Genomic DNA, 17,756 nt, shown 5'->3' with positions numbered 1-17,756 from the left:
ATATACACTTTTAGGGTGATGATTCAGTAAAAAACTAAGAGAGAATAGTCAGACAGGTAGAAGGAATATCTGGTAAGAAGAGTAAAAGAAAATTATTTGAGGCCAAGAAGGTGAAAGTTTTAAAACCTGTGGAATGGCAAGGAGGCTAAGAACCAAGTAAAGGCTATCTGATTTACCCCAAAAAAAAATACACAAGGGGAGGGCTAGGTGGTACAGTGGATAGAGAATGGGCCCTGGAGTCACAAGGACCTGAGTTCAAATCAGACCTCAGACACTTAATAATTATCTAGCTGTGAGGCTTTGGGCAAGCCACTTAACCGCAATGCATTGCAAAAAAAACAAAAAAACAAAACCCAACAACTAAACTAAAAAAAAACCTAAAAATAAAAAAATACACAAAATTTCAAAAGTGATAGGATTTAAGTTTAAGACTTTAAACTTTGTAAGTTGACATTTATAGATTAATTTTTTTTATCTTCCCATTAATCCCAAAAGGCAGGTAAAATCATTACCTCCATTTTGCAAATGAGGAAACTGGGTGGTTAACTAATTTAATGCCTTGCCTATGGCATGTGTAAACCTCTAGATGTAACAATGGAGAAAAAAGATTCACTTTCCCTTCTAACCAGGTACGGAATGGAAAAAAAAAACTCCTCTTTGATCATGCCTATTTCCACCTCCAGTTTTTACTTTGTGCAACCTCCACTGCACCACATTTTCTGGTCATGGAATCAGGGAAATGCCTTAGCCTCCTAGGCACTACTAATATTACCATTCACAATGAAATACTGACTCCCTTAGGGAAAGCCCAGACTTCTTTTTTTCACAAAGATTCTCTGACTGATAAAAAGATGTATTGTTACTAATAATATAAAATCAATCAACATAATAAGCTTGTTTTACCTAAAAAAAAGAATTTTCTAGATATTGACAATTCAAAGATCTGGGACCTTTGATTTAACTATGAATAAAACTTGCTAGCCAGTTTACTATATTCAAGTTAAAACAGAATCCCTTTTCCTTCATTTGTTCTTTCTGTTTCCAATCAATATAGACTCAAGAAAATATAAATGTCTGGGTTGAACAGAAATGGTTTGTGTGAAAACAAGATAGGATCAGAATAATAGAACAATTTTTCATTGTTATTCAGTTGTGTCTGATTCTTTGTGACCTCATCTGGGTTTTTTCCCTTGGGAAAGATACTAGAGTGATTTGCCATTTCCTTCTCCAGCACTTTTTATAAATGAGGAAACTGAGGCAAACAGGGTAACTGTCTAAATCCATATTTGAACTCAGGAATATGAGTCTCCCTGGGACAGCTAGGTGGCATAGTGGATAAAGCATGGTCCCTGGAATCAGGAGTACCTGAGTTCAAATCCGGCCTCAGACACTTAATAATTACCTAGCTATGTGGCCTTGGGCAAGCCACTTAACCCCATTTGCCTTGCAAAAATCTAAAAAAAAATGAGTCTCCCTCTCTGATCTAGGCCCAGTACTCTATCCACTGTATCACCTAGTTGCTCCAGTAAACAAATTAGGGCACAACAAAAGAATAGACAGTAACACTAACATGCCATTTGAAAAGAGGTAGAAATGAGAGCTCATTGCTTTATTCTTAGCTTTTTAAGAAAAAAAAGAGTTTATTTCATCATTCTTCTGGAGTACTTTTTCCAAATTGTAAGCTCAAGATGGAGATGGTTAAACTTTTCGTTATAAGATATAGTTTCTTCTCTCCTATCACCACTGCTATCTTCTCATCTCCTTCTTATGTGCTGCTATTGTCACCATAACTATGGCTTAAACTAGTCCAGCCCTATACCTTAAGGAATTCACAGTTGCTTCTCCAACATTTCAGATTTATTACAGCTACTATCTCTGTTCTCTCTGTGGCTCATCCAATTCCCAAAGTACACAGACTTACTCAAATCTCCCTTAAGTTCAAGTTATGAAATCACTATTTCTCTAGAAAGATCAGTGGAAACCAAAAAAAAATGAGATTTCAGACACAAATGAGAGATTTTGACTCTAACATGATATTACACATGGATCCCCTCTTAACGTCCCCCCAAAATCATCCCCTTTATACCTAGGTGCTTTCAGTGATAAGAAATTCACTTCCCCATGAACCAACCCATTCCATTTACTGACAACTCTAATTATTCAAAAATCATCTTTGTATTGGCCTCTCTATGACTTCCAACCCTTGGTCCCAATTCTGTCCCCTAGAATAAGTGGTTTAAGTGCCTCAGGTAATGATGTCAAGTCACCTCTACATTCCTCAAGATCATTTCAGTCATGAAATTTAAGCCTAATCATTATCCTCTGCTTCTATGAACTCTTGTAAATATGTTTGCATTTTAAAGGACCTATGATTTTTTTAGTCTTGGTATTACTGCCTCCAAAACCTTACACAGATCCATTGCAATTTACTTTCCAGTCTAAAAAATAATAATTGTTATTATTATCATTATTAGCATTCCTATAGTGCTTTAAAGTTTGCAAAGTACTTGAAAAAATTGTCTGATTTTATCCTCAAAACAACTCTGAGAGATAGGTGCTTATTAATATTTCCATTTCAAATATTAGGAAACTGAGGCAGACAGTGCTTTACATGACAGCTAGTAGGTGTTTCAGAATGGTTCTTCCTGACTTCACATCCAATATTCTATCTACTGTCTCACCTCACTGCCTCTTGATGATAGTTTCCCAAGGAACTTTATAATATGCTGGAGGTCTTCTGATTGCCCTTTTAGCAAGTTTCCCAATGGTACAAATGTACCACTCAAGTTGTCCATCTAGTGTCACATTCTTTGATTTTCCTTTTACCACATCTGATTGGTATATATGTTATGCTTCCATTTATCAATGGTAACATACTATAGTCTCTTTAAATTCACTATGTATCTTTCCATTGCCACTTGGATTAGTTATAATTGTTTCTCTTTAAAAAAAAAAAGTGAACAGGCATTGCTTCAGTCAAACTAAGATCTGTTAAAGACCTTAGCTCAAAAAGCTCAAGGTCAGCCTCTGCATCCAGGGCCATCTCCAGTCATCCTGATTTATATCTGATCTCTTGACCTAGCTAACTCTGGTGAAGAAAGTAAGGCTGGTCTTAGCACAGTATGCCCTCACTTAAATCCAATTCACTAGAATGTCATGGTATCACCTCTGATGTCATGGTCTTCTTCAAGAATGAAGGACAAACAACTGTAATTTTTATTTTATTTCTTATGAATATAGTGTTCTGGATTTCATATATACCACTTATATAGTATTTATATTAGAAGGTGTTTTTAAAGTACCTTCTGTACTTAACGGATGTAATCCCTTCCAATTATCTTCTTGAATGATATATTTATAACAAAGAATAGTAGCACTTTTGAATAAACCATAATCCTATTTCATTCCTTGATAATGAACCATAATTCTGCTTTAGTTTTCATTGTCCTTCCTCTTTTCCTTCCTCCCACCCATCAGGCTTACTGTGTACTGAAGTATATGATGAGGAGAACTTTATTATGTTTACCTTTGAACCTTTCTACTTTAACCTCTACAATTGATACAGTAGTTTCAATTACTTTAATAGTCTGTTCGCTTATTGTCATTATAAGCATGGGAAGGCAAGACAATCCAATGTCCCATAACATTACTTTTCCCTTGGTGAGCATAATTTCTATATTACATATTCCCTTATTAACCTCTTATGAACCTTATAGGCATATTCTCATTTGCCTATGATTGGTTTATATCTTTATTTCTCATTCATATTCAGACTATCAATGAGAATGTTTTTAACTTTCTTTGCTATTGTTAATTCATTTGTAATTGTACAGAGATCACATGCTGAGTGTACTATCAATAGTTAAACTTATCTGTTGATGGTTTAAAGCATATGAGATCTTACTGTCCTCTACCCTTTTTACCTACATTAGGGTTTTAACTATAGGAATAAGAAACGACAGGTTACCTATAAATGATCTCTTCTTTACATCCTCAGTTCCTTCCGCTTGATCTCTGTAATGTACTAAATGTTTCAATTTGATTTAAATCTAATGAAAATTACTAAAGAAAACTACATAATCAGTCTTATTTTTCCTGTTACCTTTCTGTACTATTTTATAACACCATGAAAGATCTTTTCCCCCCTTTAACTCAATTCTCATTTGCTTTCCAACTTTTTTTAAAAAAGAAAAAATAATATATTTGTCATAGAAAAAAATTCCTTTACAAGGAAAATGGCTTCTCTTTATGAAATTTTCTTAATTCAAGTGTTTACCAAAATAGAAGTCTATGTATCCTAGCTGAATCTCTGTCCTGGTTTCAACAATTGGCCAAAATCATCCATAAAATACTTCCAATGAAATTTTTGCCTCACTTTTCACCCAAACTCTTGTATTCTGGGAAGTACTTCTTGTCCTTCCCATTCAAACTTCATTTCTACAACTGAAATGCCATCAGTATTTTAAAATCATGATTCAGAAGCAGAAACAACTTAAATTACACATGAAATATTCATTCTCTGCCTCTTTTTATTTTGGAGGGGGGTGATTTTTATTAGACTTTCACCTAAAGTTCAAAGCCCTGAATACTTTTCCCCTTTTTTCTTTTTTCTCCCCCTTCTCTTCCTTCCTTCCTTCCTTCCTTCCTTCCTTCCTTCCTTCCTTCCTTCCTTCCTTCCTTCCTTCCTTCCTGTCTTTCTTTCTTTCTTTCTTTCTTTCTTTCTTTCTTTCTTTCTTTCTTTCTTTCTTTCTTTCTTTCTTTCTCTCTTTTGCTGGAATATCTTTTAACTAGCAGTGTATTTTCCATTGTTCAATTAATTCTGGTGGTTTGTTTTCTTCTTAGAGCCATCAGCTTAAAAAAGAAAAAATCAACAAAACCAGTGACACTTTTTTTCTTTGTAAATAAATGGATAGATATTTAATTTTACTTTCCTCCATTCTGGAATTATTTCCTCTAAATGGAAAATTTTAAAAGTCTTTTCAGTCTTTGTTGTTTTTCCTTTTTTTTTGCTTCCAATATATTGGATTTACACATTTTAGCAGAATTTTATAGGTTTAGGGATTTATCTATGTCAAAATCAATGAAGTTATTTTTAAAGCTCTATGGTTCAATGAAACATTTTATAGAATTGTAAAAGTGTAATTTTAAATTTTAAAATATTTAAAATTCTAATTATCATTTTAAGTCAGTCAAACAAAAAGATTAAATGTCAATATGTATTTTTAATTTGCTTCTTAGCAGCTCTAGAAAAGTTTCAAATAAAGAGCATGTGTGCCAATTAAAAATTTAAGGTTTAGTTATTTTATAGAAATCATAAAATGCTTTTTTAAACTTTAGATCTTTTTCTAGAGAATAAATCAATCTCATGGGATTTAAATTTTCCTTGATGAAAAAATTTCCTTTATATGTTTCAATTTTTTCAAACTATCTAACAGAACATATACTCTTTAGGAGCAGCGACTATTAATTTTTTTTCCTTTTTATATACTGTACTAGGTGGTGCAGTGGATAGAGCACTGGCCTTGGAGTCTGGAGGAAGGGAGTTGGGATCTAGCCTCAGACACTTGCCACCTACTAGCTGTGTGACCTTGGGCAAATCATTTAACCCTACTTGCTTCTCATTCAGGGCCATCTCCAGGTGTCCTGATTCATATCTGGCCACTGGACCCAGATGATTCTGGAGGAGAAAGTGAGACTGGTTAGCATAGCACTCCCTCAAAACAAATTCAAGTGCTTCTCATGGTATCACCATCCTGATGTCATGGTCTTCTTCAAGAACAAAGGGCAAACATTATTAACCTAACATAGAGACAAAGATGCAAAGAGTGTTTAATATATGTCTGTTGACATTAGTTAATAATTTTTAATATTTTAAAGTACTAAGTATTCTCAATAATAGTCTAGACCACAAGGGAAAACAGAAGTTTTCTCCAAAGAGCTATAACACAGGAATCCCTTTTAAATCTTCCCAAGAGATCATCCAGTCTATGCTCTGACACTTTCAATAATGGAAAATTAATTTGTCTATGAAGCAATTAATTCTACTTTCAGACAACTCTAACTGTTCAAAACTCATCCTCATATTGAGACAAAATTGCCTTCCCTGTGACTTTCAGCTATTTGTCCCAATTCTACTCACTTGTAATTACACAAAATAAGTCATTTCAGTATGTTAAATAATTATGGTAGTATCTTATCAAAAACCTTTCACCTGTGCTGCAACTGATAGGTTGATTTTTTTTGTCTCTAGAAACCCATAGTAAGAAAGAAGAAAAGCTTACAAAACCTAGTATACAGAAAGAAGACAAGCCAACAAAACCAGGTACACAGAAAGAAGAAAAATCTACAAAACCAGGTACACAGAAAGAGGAAAAAACAGCAAAACCAGGTATACATTTTTTTTCCTCTTGCATGAATGGATTGATATTGAACCCAGCTTCTTTTTATTCTGGAGATAAAAAGAGATTCACTTCTTTCTGATGGAAAATTTAAAAGTCTTTGAATTCTTCATTATTTCCTTTTTCTTCCATCTACATCTAGGGCTCATACATGTGACAAATAGAATCTTGTTTACATAGGGATTTATCTATATCAAGAACAATAAATGTGACCTCTGAATCCCAAATTGAGGATCAATCTCTTGGAATTCTATGACAAGAAATGAGACCACTTTTAATTTTGTTCTTCTTCAGTAATCTCCCCAATGCCACCATGGGTTTAACAGCATCAAATAACCAAATGGACAGAAAAATTAATTAGAAAGGGTGATAAAAGCTCATTTGTTTGAGAAATACTCTCATCTGGTGATAAATAATGTATTTTCTCATCTTTTTAATTCTCACACCAAATTCCTTGGCCATAGGCTATGGACTTTAATCAGTTGCTTTATTTTACATCTAATTTCAATAAAATAACAGTACATTTAATTATGTACTTGTCAATTGAATATTTATTTGCCTCATCTAATATTTTAGTTGCCACAGATAAATGGTTGCCATCTACCAAAATCCTCAACATAAACCTTTACTCATTTGTAGCCTAAATTTTGAAACATTTGAAACTTCTACTTGACATTCTATGTCATATTAAAGCAGAAATATTAAATTATCTAAAATAAATATACCAAAATTCATTTTCAATTTGGTTGCTAACTGTTCCAGATAAGACTCAAAAATTTATAGTATGCATATAAATTAAAAAACTTAATCTGTAGTTTTTAAAGGAATTTTATAAAGGTCTCATCTGTTCAGAACTTTTTCATGTCAATAAATTACATTCTGAGTTTTATAATTTCAGTATGAAAAAATATTCATTTTTCACTTTGAACAAACCATACAACAAAATATTTTCTCTTGAGAACTGGGATTATTTTTTTTTTATATTTGCATCCCTGCTACCTGGCATGTGACAGGCATACAAAAAGTGTTTAATGAATGCTTTGGCACATTAGTTAATCATTTTTATATTTTATAACAATGAGTATTTTAACATTCCTAGTAGCTAATCTAGACTGGATGCTGAGGCACTTCTAGTGATTAACTAGAAATTAACTTTCCCATGAAATAACCCATTCCACTTTTAGTCAGTTTTAATTGTTCAAAAATCATTCTTATATTGAACTAAAATTGGTGTCCCTATCATATTCATCCAATGGTCCCAATCCTATACTTTAGAATTATATAAAATAAATTGTTTCAGTGCCTCAGGTAATAATATTAGCTAATTATCAAAATCTTTCACCTGTGTTGAATCTAGAAAGAATAATAAATTTTATGTTTCATCATCATAAGCACATGTGCATCAGTGCACACAAATAAATACATTCCCTATTGTAGTGTCCTATACCATCTGCAAAAATGAAGAATGTCACTACCAAAACCCTCACTTTCTTTCTGTCCAGTTTCTCTCCCAATCAATTTCCTTTGACTTAAATTTCAGCACAAAGATGACCTGAAGTGTGAAATTGCAAAAAAAAAAATCATGCAGAGTATGAGGGCTTTGTTTTGTCATTGCTGTGTGTGTGTATTAGTCTGTCTCCTATATTACTATGTTTTTATTTTGCTAGTATTGTTTAGTCAAAATGAGAAAAAACAATGCAGAATAGTCTTTATAATCTGTTCCCTTTTTTTGCTCGTGTGTTTTCTCTTTTCTAATTTATATTGTTGGTTATTTTTTTTCCTAGTACCCCAGGCTAAGAAAGAAGAAAAAACAACAAAACCAGGTACACAGATTTTGTTCTTACATACATGGATAAATATAGAACTTAATTTCCTTCTATTCTAGATTAAAAAGTGACCCATTTATTTCTAATGGGAAATACAGATAGTCTTCAAATTCTTCATTTTTCTCTCTTTCCCTACTACACACACTGGGCTTAGAAGTGGAAAAGAGAATATTATTGAGAGTAGTTCCACAGCACATCTATTAAAACTGAAATAATACAGAAAAGATTAACTTAGTCTTTGAGTAAGGATGACATGAAAATTTGTGAAGCATTTAATATTTTTTAAAAGAAACTATACATGGACAGCTTGATGGCACAGAGGTTAGAGCACTAACTCTGGATTCAGGAGGACCTGAGTTCAAATCTGTCCTCATACACTGACTAGCTATGTGACCCTAGGCAAGTTACTTAACACTGATTACCTCCAGAAGTATAAAAGTAAATGAAACAAAACTGTATAGATCAAGCAGGACTTGAAGGAAGAGATATGAGAAGACATGCTAAATCTATCCCTTTGAGAAAAAGGGACGTCTATGAGTGTTACAAATTGCTCATATTTTCTGACTTTTTCAATGTATCAATCAGTTATGATGATTTTTTTTCTGTTCTACAAAAGTTCTATTTGTCTAAAGTCTTGTCTGTCTGAAAGAGGGTTTCCTGGAATGACTATGCTGATGTAAGAAACAGAAAATATCAATACAAATTATTTCAAGAAAAGTTTGAGTGATTAAAATTTTATAAGGTTAATATATGCAAAATACCTAGAAAATGAGATATATGTAAGAATATACCAGAACCATGATAAACCAGACTCAAGAGAGCCAATTGTTCAATATTTAATTTAAACCTTTACACCTTGGAAATGAGCAAATGCTACAAATTAGGGTGTAATTTATTGTTTTCTTGACTGCCTAGCCTTAAGAAAGTAATGGGGAAATATTAATAACAAAGATTAAATTTAAAAGTGCAAAAAAAGGTTCTTAATGATCTAGAAATTTATCCATAGCAAGAACAATACTTTTATTGTATAGGTTCCATAAATCAATGAGGCATCTCCTGGAGTTCCTTGATATGAAGTAAAATTTAATTTTTCTATTTTCCATTTCCAAGAAGCTAGTTAGGATTAATGATAAAATAACAAAAGAAAACAAATGAACATATAAGAAAAATAACTGATTGTAAAATATTATTTAGTTGAAAAACCCTAATCTGGGGGAGGGGTAGATAAAAAAAATTTGCTCATCTTTTTAATCACTCCATTAGCTTCCCTGGCCATAGGTTATGAATTTTAAGCAATTGTCCTTTGAGACATATAATTTCAACAAAATGACAGTGCCACTGAGTTACCTACTTATCATCTGAATATTTATTTGCCTTGACTAATAAATGAATATCATCTACTTAAACTTTTATATAAAGCATTAGTTTTTTTGTAACCTAAATTTTGTAGCATTTGAAACTTCTTCTTTTTATCATGTTATATTATATTGGAGCAGAAATATACCAATATGTCTTTTTTCAATTTATTTTTAGCTGCTCCAGACAAGACTCATATACACAGTATGTATACCAATTAAACTATGTATAGTTATCTTAAAGAAATTTATAGTTGCTGCATGTAATGAGTTTTTACCAATAATAAATCTTTATTCTTGGCTTTTTACTTTTAATATGAAAAATTATTTGTTATATATTTCACTTCAACCAAACCATTCACCAGAATATCTGCTCCTTAGGGTCATAGATTCATTTATTTGTCATAGTGTCTAGTATGCAAAAGGTGCTTCATCAATGATCATTGGGTGATTTAGTCTATAGCTTTTTTTATTTAAAACTTTAAGTACTTCTGATGAGGTTCCAGACCCAAATGAAATGCAAAATTTATTCCAAAAGGAGAGATATATGGATGAAACACATGAATCCTCTTTATGACATCCCCAAAAGATCTAGGCTATTCTTAGAAACTCTCCAGAGAGGAAAACTTCATTTTCCCATGTAATGGAACATTACACTTTCAAACAGCTCTTCAAACTTCATTCTTGAGCCAGATTTGGAATCCCTATGACTACCAGCCACTGGTCTTGGAGATAAAAAGAAAAGTAGAGTCAGTTTGCTGGTGTTGATGTAAGTCATTTCTCAAACACTTTGTGTTGGCTCTAGAAAGCGTAGCAATTTTCATGTTGGGCTGTTTTTTCAACATACATTCCCTACAGAGAGAGACAGAGAGACAGAGAGAAACAGAGACAGAGACAGAGAAAGACAGAGAGACAGAGACAGAGTGAGACAAAGACAGAGAGACAGCGACAGAGAAAAATGGAGGGACAAAGACAGAATCAGAGAAAGACAGAGACAGAGGCAGAGAGAGACAGAGAAAGATGGAGAAAGCTACAGACAGAGACAGACAGAGGCAGAGGTAGAGAGGCAGAAAGAGAGAGAGCGAAAAAAATAGAAAAGAGAGAGACACCCCCCCAATGCAGTGTCAACTACTATCTATTAAAACAATGATCATAACCATCAGAATCCCTACTTCTTTTCTACTCTTTCCCAGGCTCCTAATAACTTAAATTTCAGCCCAAATCCCACCTGCATTAGGAAATTACAGAAAATCAGGCATGGTATGGCTCTTTTCTTGATTGCTAAATAAGTGTATCTGCTAATAACATGGACTTTTAGATGACTATGTTTTTTTCTATGGTAACATTTTGTTAAAATAATATAAAAAAAGCAGAATTTTCATCAGAATCTGCTAGGTTTTCTTACAGTGAATGTCCATTTTCTGATTTATATTTTCCCCCTAGAACCTAAGCCTAAGAAAGAAGAAAAATCCACAAAATCTGGTACATGATTTTTGGTTCTTAGATGAATGAATAAAAAAGAGCTCAACTTCCATTTTGGAGCAAAAAGAGGTTTAGTTCCCTCTAATAGACAATTTTTGTAGTCTGCATTCTTCCCTAATTCCCCCACCACCACCTTCACATTCAGTGCTCATATATATATATATATCAAATAAAATTTTAAGAACATATTGACTTATCTACATAAGAAGTAATTTGTTCCTCATCTAGATAATGTTTCTCCTATAAGTTCCATAAGTTCATGAGGCATCTTCTACCCAACCTATAGGCTTCCCGAAGATGCCTCATTAAATTATAGAATCTATTGATAAATCTAGAATCTAGAATTCCTTGAAGTGAAGTGAGGTGATATTTAATTTTACTATCCTTCAATATTTTCAAGAACTTCCCTACTGTCACCTTTGGTTCAATAATATAAAAAATGAAAAGAAAAATATTGAATAAGATAAAACCTCAGATGCTTAGAAAACTTGAATGTGGGGGTAGATAAGATGTTTCCTCATCTCTTTTTTTCTTCTATAGGTTTTAGTCAATCACTTTTATATTTTAATGTATTTGACAGGGTGGGAAATTTTTATAGTTTCCATCCTTGGGAACTTTTAGTAAAATATTTCCAAGACTGTCAGTTAGTTGTGCAACTATATAATGGATTGTAATAAGAAGTTCATTATAAATAAACCCTGAAAATCTTTTGTCACTTTTTTGTAGAACAAGATACTATGAAACTGGAAAAGTCTGTTTCTCAATCTAAACCAGGTACTTTACAGGGTGATTATATCAGATATCTGTAAACTATTCTGACTGACGTTGGCTGATTCTTGTAGAATAGAAATGTGTTCAGGACAGCTAACATAGACTTCATTTCTATAGGCTATGTTATATTAGCTATATTTGATTCAATATAATGCTCTTCTGTTCCCAATATCACTTTGTTTTGAGGCCTTGAAAGTCAATCTTGATAGTAAGCTTGACATCCTTTGTGAAGGCATATGCTCAGGTTATCATATACCTACTACTCTACTTTTGACTAATAGGTGACTGGAACATTCTGGGGAAATAGTTTGAGACTAGGATATTTCTGGAAAATATGGATTTCAGACTTTATTATTGATTATTTGAGGGACTAAAATATGCCAGAATCCTTAGGTGGGAAGTTATAGATGATTAAAGAGTACAGGTAACTATTTCTTCCATTCCTTTTTTATGTCTCATGGAGAAGGTTAGTTGTGTTCCTGTAGGATCAGATGAGAAAAATTGAAAAAGAATTCCAAATTATAAGTGCTTTAGAATGAATGTATCTTCCACAATCCAGGCCAAACAGAATTTAAAGCTTTTGCTAATCACCATTTTCTGTTCCCAGAGAGCATTCAGGTCAGAATGATATAGACAATATGATCTTTAACATTTATTTTGAGCAAGATACTAAAACAGACTTCTCCCAAGCACCAGATTTTGAGGAAGGGTAGTTTGTGTCAATAATAATTTCTCACTATTGGATTTAAAGAACTCACAACTATTAAGGAGATTGCTATTTTAAAAATGCTACATTAAAATTTAGTTGGAAGAGTATATCATTGAGAGGAGGGATGTGGATAATGAGTTGGATGAGCAGCCAGAGATAGTATGGTTTTCCCAGTAATCTTGCTTTACTATTTTGTTGTGTGCTTCATGTTTCTGTGTACTAGACTTTGGGTTCCCCAATCTTTTTACATTTTTTTTAATACAGATAGTTTGTGATTGGCATTATGGAACAGAAAACCAGTTGATGAGTAACAAAATTACTTAGGTGTATCAGTACAAGCCAATAATAGCACTGAGACAATTAAGGCATAATTGCCTGCTTTTAGCAACCCATTTCTTGTGATGCGACTCCATGAAGAGTCTTCCCCTTATGTTGAAATAGAATATGAAACATTTAGTTGCTGTGAAGGGTGGACCTCTGAACAGGTCATCGTACCTTGTCAATCCCGAATTTGAAAGTTAAAAGGGACCAGGGGCAGCTTGGTGGCACAATGGATAGAGCACTAGCCCTGGAGTCAGGAGTACCTGAGTTCAAATCCGGGATCAGACACTTAATAATTACCTAGTTGTGTGGCCTTGGGCAAGCCACTTAACCCCACTGCCTTGTAAAAACTAAAAAAAAAAAAAAAAAAAAAACCCTAAAAAAAATAAAGGGACCTTGCCAGAGTGGCAAACTAGTCCAATTTATGTAGGAAAAAGTTCTCTTTTGTCTCAGTTGTAACATTTAATTCCTGTAACTGCTTCCCGGCTAACCTTTCTGAGCTGACTTTTTATAGAGCTGAATTCAGGAAATCTAATTATGTACATTGTAGACACACTTGAAACACTAAATTCTTCCTAGTGTCATTGCAACTTTTATTTTGTTTGTTTCTGTCAAATATCCGTGAAAATATCAATCTTATCTTAGAAAGCAAAGCAAGTATACCAATAGGAATTCACATATATCACCTCCCTCCAACGCCCCCAGCTTTGGGAAGCTCCACAAACATTTATTTTCAAATTGACAACAAATAAAAGTAAGCATGTGGGCAATACTCAAAAAGTTCTGACAGGCCTCTAAATATCATATTAGAAGCTAAGTGACTTTTAGTAAAAAAAAAAGTAGAAAATGATGAACAATTAACCTTCAAAGTTACAATAGAGTACATATGCAATCAATGTAAAGTTGTACAGATTTGATATATATGTTTATATGTATATTTTATGTGTATGTGTAGATATATGTGATCTTTAAGGTGGTTTTTAGGTGCTTACACTGAACAGGTCCTATTGCTTCTTATCTTATAATAACCCCCTGAGTTTTCTTCTGTGATGAAATGAAAATGGGGATGATTCTCTCATTTTGTAAAGAAAATCAAATATTATCTATGAAAATATACTATCGTATTTGTTCTTTATGCTATGCATTGGTTCTTTCTACCTTGTTAATATGTTTTCTTCATATAGAGGAAAAGGTTGTCAAGCAGGTAAAAGCCACTACAATTGACAAACCAGGTAAAGAAATGTATTTGTAAATTTGCTTTAAAAAATTAGTTTCACGATAGTGTTGCAGATATTCAAAACTAGCTATGAGATTTCTTATTTTTCTCTCCATTGCAACACTAAAAAAGTTAGCATATTTTTATAAAGTTGCTAAATCAGTAGAAATTGACTAGTTAATATCATTAATGAAGTGTGTGATTAAAATTGGAAAAACTAATCTGATTTCTTTTTCCCTTGACCTGCGATTTCATTAAAATAGGGAACTCCTGTGAGGGAAAACCCTTTAGCAATATAGCTCAGCATGTCCTCTCCATTGTATGGAATCAGAGTTTTCCTGGGTCACTGAGAGGTGAAATGATTTGCCAGAATCAGACAACTAGTGTGTGTGTGTGTGTGTGTGTGTGTGTGTGTGTGTGTGTGTATATATATATATGTTAAAGCCTTTCAAAAATATCAAATTTTAAACTTATTTTAAGAAATAATTTAGGAAGTATATACATGTAAATGCATGTTATATATGAGAGATTTATATGAATATATAATATGAATATATAGGTAGATGATAAATAGATATAGATATAGATAAAGAAGTAAATTCTTTTCAGGGGAGCAAAAACATAGACATGTGTAGCATAATGAAGTCTTAAATAATACTTAGTGAAGCATATAAATTTCAAGTAAAACAATTCTATGCTTTATTATTATATTAGGTAAACCTAATATGTGTTCCATTTCTGATTATCTGTATACCACCCGGGAATCATAGCATCCTAGATCTAAAGTCACAAAATAGTTTGTGTGGTCCAAATTCCTCATTTTACAGAAATTCAGCGAGATTAAGCAACTTCCAGGGTCACACATGAGATTTGAACCTAGAACATTCTCTTGAGACTTCCCTTTGCACTGAGTAGGAATGAATGGAATAGTAGACCAGCTAATTAGGTAGGACTAGCATATCCAGGATAATTAGGTAACTCATACCCACCCAGAATGATTGTAAGAAAACTAACTACTCAGTTCTTTCATGAAACAACAAATGCAGAAGCCCTTTTCTGCCTAATATTTCTAGAGCCACACACAGCCTCTGTGATAGATCCCTGGAGAGAAAAAAATAGGCTGACTATTCAATCTTATCCATCCATTGTTCATGTCATTCATTCAGATGATCAAGAGTTAAATGTAGCTTCTTTGAAGGAAATAAGATACCTGCCAGGAGGAATAAAATGATTATTCATGGAAATTGTTATTTCAGGAGGAGAAAGAAAAATGTTATTAGGTAATTTGAGCATAATCTCTCAGGATCATTGTTCTTTCTTCTATCCAGTGCCTCAGCCAATGCTAATTTGTACCCTAATGCCTGTAGGTGTTAATGTACCTCCCAAAGCACCTAATGTGGTAGTGTCAACTTTGGGGAGAAACAGGTTCATTGTGTTTCTATCCTGAATCTATAGATTATCTTCTAATTATGCATGTACTTTTCCTTATCTGTCAGTTTCTCAGAAAGTACTATGATTGATGAATATAATGATAATGAAAAGATCTAGCCTTCAGAGAGTGGGGGTTGGTTAGGTTAAGGGGAAAATCTAAAATTAAAAATGTCAACTCAAATACTGACATGTTTCCTTTTTCATAAAAAAATCTCCCATGTACAACTTGACTTTCCTTCAGTTGCCATAGCCAAGCCCAAATCAGCAAGTATGTACCTTGATAAGATTAAAAGCCATGAAGTATTCTGCATGTCTGTTTTAGCTTTAATAACTCTAAATTGGCTTTTTAATTTTGTTTGCCATTAGTTTTATATTATGTTTGATCTCTTCTAATTAACAGTTCTATTTTCTTTTACATAAGCAATTTTAGAAAGTTCATGTATCACAATTAGTAATACACAAAATGAACAAAGAAGGATTAGTTTATAAATCTCTCATTGACAAGAAGTCAGGCTTAACTAAGAATTTGTTACAAGTTAGCTATATACCCAATCCAACTAAATCCTATTAGCATATAGTAAGCACAATGATGAAGAGAAATATCCAAAGTTAAAGACAAGAATTAATTCCCAAATAAGCATTACCAAAACTCAGCTTTGTGAAATATCCATATTTTGTCCACGTTTTTAAAATTTTCATGATTTTACAATCTAATCATTATTGTGTGATTGAACAATCAGCATTGCTTTGGTTGTGATTATATATTGCCAATTACCAACTATTCATTTATTTTTATCTTCAAGGGATTTTATTGATGCCCGTAGTCAAACCCTATAGTTTTACAGATGAGGATACTGATGATAGGGTAGGGAAGAGATTTGATTACATGTACAAAACTATTGTCAGAGCAGAAACTAAAAGTCTAGTGACTCATTCCAATATTGCAAAATGCCTCCTTATGATATTGATATTCTGTTTACATTTTATAACAATGAAAATGCAGATAGCTGAGAGGTTTTGCCTGTTTCTATTTAGCTTAATGGTCCTTTCATTTTTTGCTTATGATTTATTTTGGTTACACATTGTAGTTTCTTCATGATACTAGGAGTATCAAAATAATAAAAATGACAAATATTAATCATTTGTCAACACTGTAACAATACTAAAAGATAGGCAAATTATTAAACAATCTCCCTGTTTCACAGTTTTCAGTCACATTGGAAAGACAGTAATGGCCAAATTAATAATAATCTGAATATAAGTAGAACTTTTGTAAAGTGATCACATTACAAAATGATTTCAGGGGACTTGACTCTTGATTCCAAGAAAGCCAATTGCTAGCCATATGACCATAAGTAAGAATTTTTTTCTTCCTTGCATTTCAGTTTCCTTATCTGTTAAGAGACAGGATGAATGAGATGGTCTCTAATGCGTCTTCCAGTCTTGGAAAGCTAATATTCTATTCTATTTGACCCATCTATAGTATTCATATTTCTATTTTATCAGAGGAATTTAGTGTAAGTTTTATAAAAAAAAGAATATTCCAATGGACAAAGATTTTTGTTCTTTTGATTACATAAAAATAGCAAGTGTTTTTCATAGTGATTTTAATTATTAAGATGAATAATAAATGGATATTTATAATAAGAATATTCATTATATTGAATAGCAAATTTGTTGAGTAGCAAATTCATGATTTGAAATGCTATGTGATTATTCAACCATTGATTATGTATGATATTTCTCTTTTTTTTGGGTGGTGGTGGGGTGTTGGGAGGCAGAGAGAAAGTGTGAGAAGAACAAGTGCCCTTTATTTGAATCTCATTTTAGTGACTTCCTTAAACATCCATTCCCTGCAATACTTTCTTTATCTACCCTCATTTGCATGATGCCACAAATGTTTTGTTGTTGCATGAAATCTTGTATGTACTTGGAATGCGTTTTCTTGCAATAATTTTCTTATGACATAGATGGAAGTTTGAGGTAGGATATGGATCCTTGACATTAAGAATCCTTCCAAACTAAGATTCTCTAATATTATCAACTTTGTAATTAAAGACCTTTTCAAGATATTAAGCATAATTCCCCATATAGTGAAATATACTAATTTTTCTATAGCATTATTGCTATTGTTTTATCAATATGTTTGGTAATTGGATCTTTCTCTAGGATACATACATGTGTGCTTACATAACAGAAAATTAAAGTTAATTCATCAATGTTGTCAACTTTTTCTTTTCAAACTTG

At 32.6% G+C, this 17,756-nt stretch overlaps 1 protein-coding gene and 1 non-coding gene across 2 annotated transcripts in view; both read left to right on the top strand.

Annotated features, from left to right (window-relative positions):
- Positions 1 to 17,756, top strand: part of LOC141489371 (uncharacterized) — a 794,154-nt gene that overhangs the window by 338,324 nt on the left and 438,074 nt on the right. Inside the window, exons 22-28 of the mRNA XM_074190035.1 lie at positions 6,251 to 6,388; positions 8,183 to 8,221; positions 9,758 to 9,784; positions 11,023 to 11,061; positions 11,788 to 11,835; positions 14,047 to 14,094; positions 15,751 to 15,777. Of these exons, the coding sequence (XP_074046136.1) occupies positions 6,251 to 6,388; positions 8,183 to 8,221; positions 9,758 to 9,784; positions 11,023 to 11,061; positions 11,788 to 11,835; positions 14,047 to 14,094; positions 15,751 to 15,777 (366 nt within the window). The remainder of the gene's footprint in view (positions 1 to 6,250; positions 6,389 to 8,182; positions 8,222 to 9,757; positions 9,785 to 11,022; positions 11,062 to 11,787; positions 11,836 to 14,046; positions 14,095 to 15,750; positions 15,778 to 17,756) is intronic.
- LOC141490281 (U6 spliceosomal RNA) lies at positions 8,405 to 8,507 on the top strand. The gene has a single exon (XR_012469134.1). It is a non-coding gene; the product is annotated as a U6 spliceosomal RNA (small nuclear RNA).

The sequence above is a fragment of the Macrotis lagotis genome, chromosome 5 (assembly GCF_037893015.1).
Source record: "Macrotis lagotis isolate mMagLag1 chromosome 5, bilby.v1.9.chrom.fasta, whole genome shotgun sequence".
NCBI lineage: Eukaryota > Metazoa > Chordata > Mammalia > Peramelemorphia > Peramelidae > Macrotis > Macrotis lagotis.
The sequence above is the reverse complement of the archived record's forward strand: the minus strand, read 5'-3'. Positions and strand labels throughout refer to the sequence as shown.